This window comes from Nicotiana tabacum, chromosome 4 (genome assembly GCF_000715075.1).
Source record: "Nicotiana tabacum cultivar K326 chromosome 4, ASM71507v2, whole genome shotgun sequence".
Lineage (NCBI taxonomy): Eukaryota > Viridiplantae > Streptophyta > Magnoliopsida > Solanales > Solanaceae > Nicotiana > Nicotiana tabacum.
In genome coordinates, this window is record NC_134083.1 from 67045064 (window position 1) to 67046835 (window position 1772).

The window sequence follows — 1772 nt, forward strand, 5'->3', positions numbered from 1 at the left end:
ACGTGTCTCTCCGTTTAAATGAGGGGTATATTTGAACTCAAAGTATGACTGCAGGGGTATATATAGTCCAATAGTATAACGAGGGGTATTCTTAGACCATTTTCGAAAGTAGAGAGGTATATTTGGCCCTTTGTCGATTCAACAAATAGATCATTCCTCCAAAATTCTTAGCCCGAGAAAATGAATCGTAAAAGGACTATCTCATTGTTACTACTACCTCTGTTCCACTTTATGTGAACCTATTTCCTTTTTGGTCTGTTTAAAAAAGAATGACCTCTTTCTAAATTTGGAAACAATTTTGTTTAAACTTACAATTCTACCCTTAATTAGAAACTTTTATAACCACACAAATACTCTGGACCCATTTTTGACTTGTTTAGGACCACAAATTTTAAAAGTCTTCATTTTTTCTTAAATTCCGTGCCGAGTCAAACATGTTCACATAAATTGAAACGGAGGGAGTATTATTTTCTTTTTATACAAAAATATTCAAAAACAAATTTACTTATGAAAGATCATCTGTGAAATGAGAGTAATTAATACAATGTTCCTTGAAAAAAGTTGGAGTTAAAACATTTAATATCAGGGGCCATATTCTGAGAAACAAACAAATTAGAGGACCTAATAGCTAAAACTATATGCAATCTGCCTAGATTTCCACTCAAATACGTCATATATGCAACCTTTTGGGTAGGCATAATTGTACACAAACTTCTCCTTAGCCACATTTTGTCAATTCATTTTATTGCCCCCTATTTAACAAGGCCCCTTTTTCAAAAATTCTTCATTTTGGTCCAACAACTAATCCTAGCAAACCCTTCATTCTCCAAATGGCTCAGGTACTGTATCAACATATTCTCTAATATTTTCGCTGTTCTTTTGTTCTTTCTCTTTTAGGGGTTTGTTATGTTAAAACTTTTATTTATATTTGTGTTTTCCTTATCAATCAGATGAAAGTGGTAATGAAGGTTCTTACCATGTCTGATGAAAAGACAAAGCAGAAATCCATAGAAGCTGCAGCTGATATTTTAGGTAATTGCTATTGGATCTAGTTTTAGTCATAAGAAAAGTTGAATCAGATTTGTACTTTTTACTAATAAAATGAAGTGCAGGGGTAGATTCAATAGCAGCAGATCTAAAGGAACAGAAACTAACAGTGATAGGAGAAATGGATGCAGTGGCAGTGGTGAAGAAGTTGAAAAAGGCAGTGGGTAAAGTTGATATAATATCAGTAGGGCCAGCTAAGGAAGAGAAGAAAGAGGAAAAGAAAGAAGAGAAAAAAGAGGAAAAGAAAGAGGAAAAGAAGGAAGAAAAGAAAGAGGAAAAGAAAGAAGAGAAGAAAGAAGAGCCGCAGAAGTGACTTATTATTATCCTCAAATTAAAAGAGAATATCTCCATTTGTTAGACAATCCAAACAACCATAAAATCATTCAAAGCTTTTTGTTATAACAAGGTGATAAAGAAGCTTTGGGTCTTCAAAAATTGTTAATTGTATACGCAATTGCAAGTATGAATCGCTTCTTTGTCTCTTTAGACTAAATAAAATTTTGAGAAACTTTTGTCTTGATTCTTGCTGTTATTCCCTTTCCTTTCAACTTTTCTATTTTCTGTTTTATTTTATTTCAACTTCTTTGGTGGGGAGAAAAAAAAAAGGCGTTTAAGAATGAATATAACAATTATTTTTCTCCGTTTATTGGAGAAAATCATTATGCTGGCGTCCTACTTTACTTTGTGTGTGTGTGTGTGTGTGTGTTTTTTGGACAATTGTGGCA

The 1772-nt window shown here is 32.9% G+C and overlaps 1 protein-coding gene across 1 annotated transcript; it reads left to right on the forward strand.

Annotated features, from left to right (window-relative positions):
• Positions 1-686: 686 nt before the first annotated feature.
• LOC107831732 (heavy metal-associated isoprenylated plant protein 39) lies at positions 687-1567 on the forward strand. The gene is made up of 3 exons (XM_016659530.2): positions 687-839; positions 951-1032; positions 1113-1567. Exons 1-3 carry the CDS (start codon positions 831-833, stop codon positions 1358-1360), a joined length of 339 nt encoding a protein of 112 aa, XP_016515016.1. The 5' UTR covers positions 687-830; the 3' UTR covers positions 1361-1567.
• Positions 1568-1772: the final 205 nt, after the last annotated feature.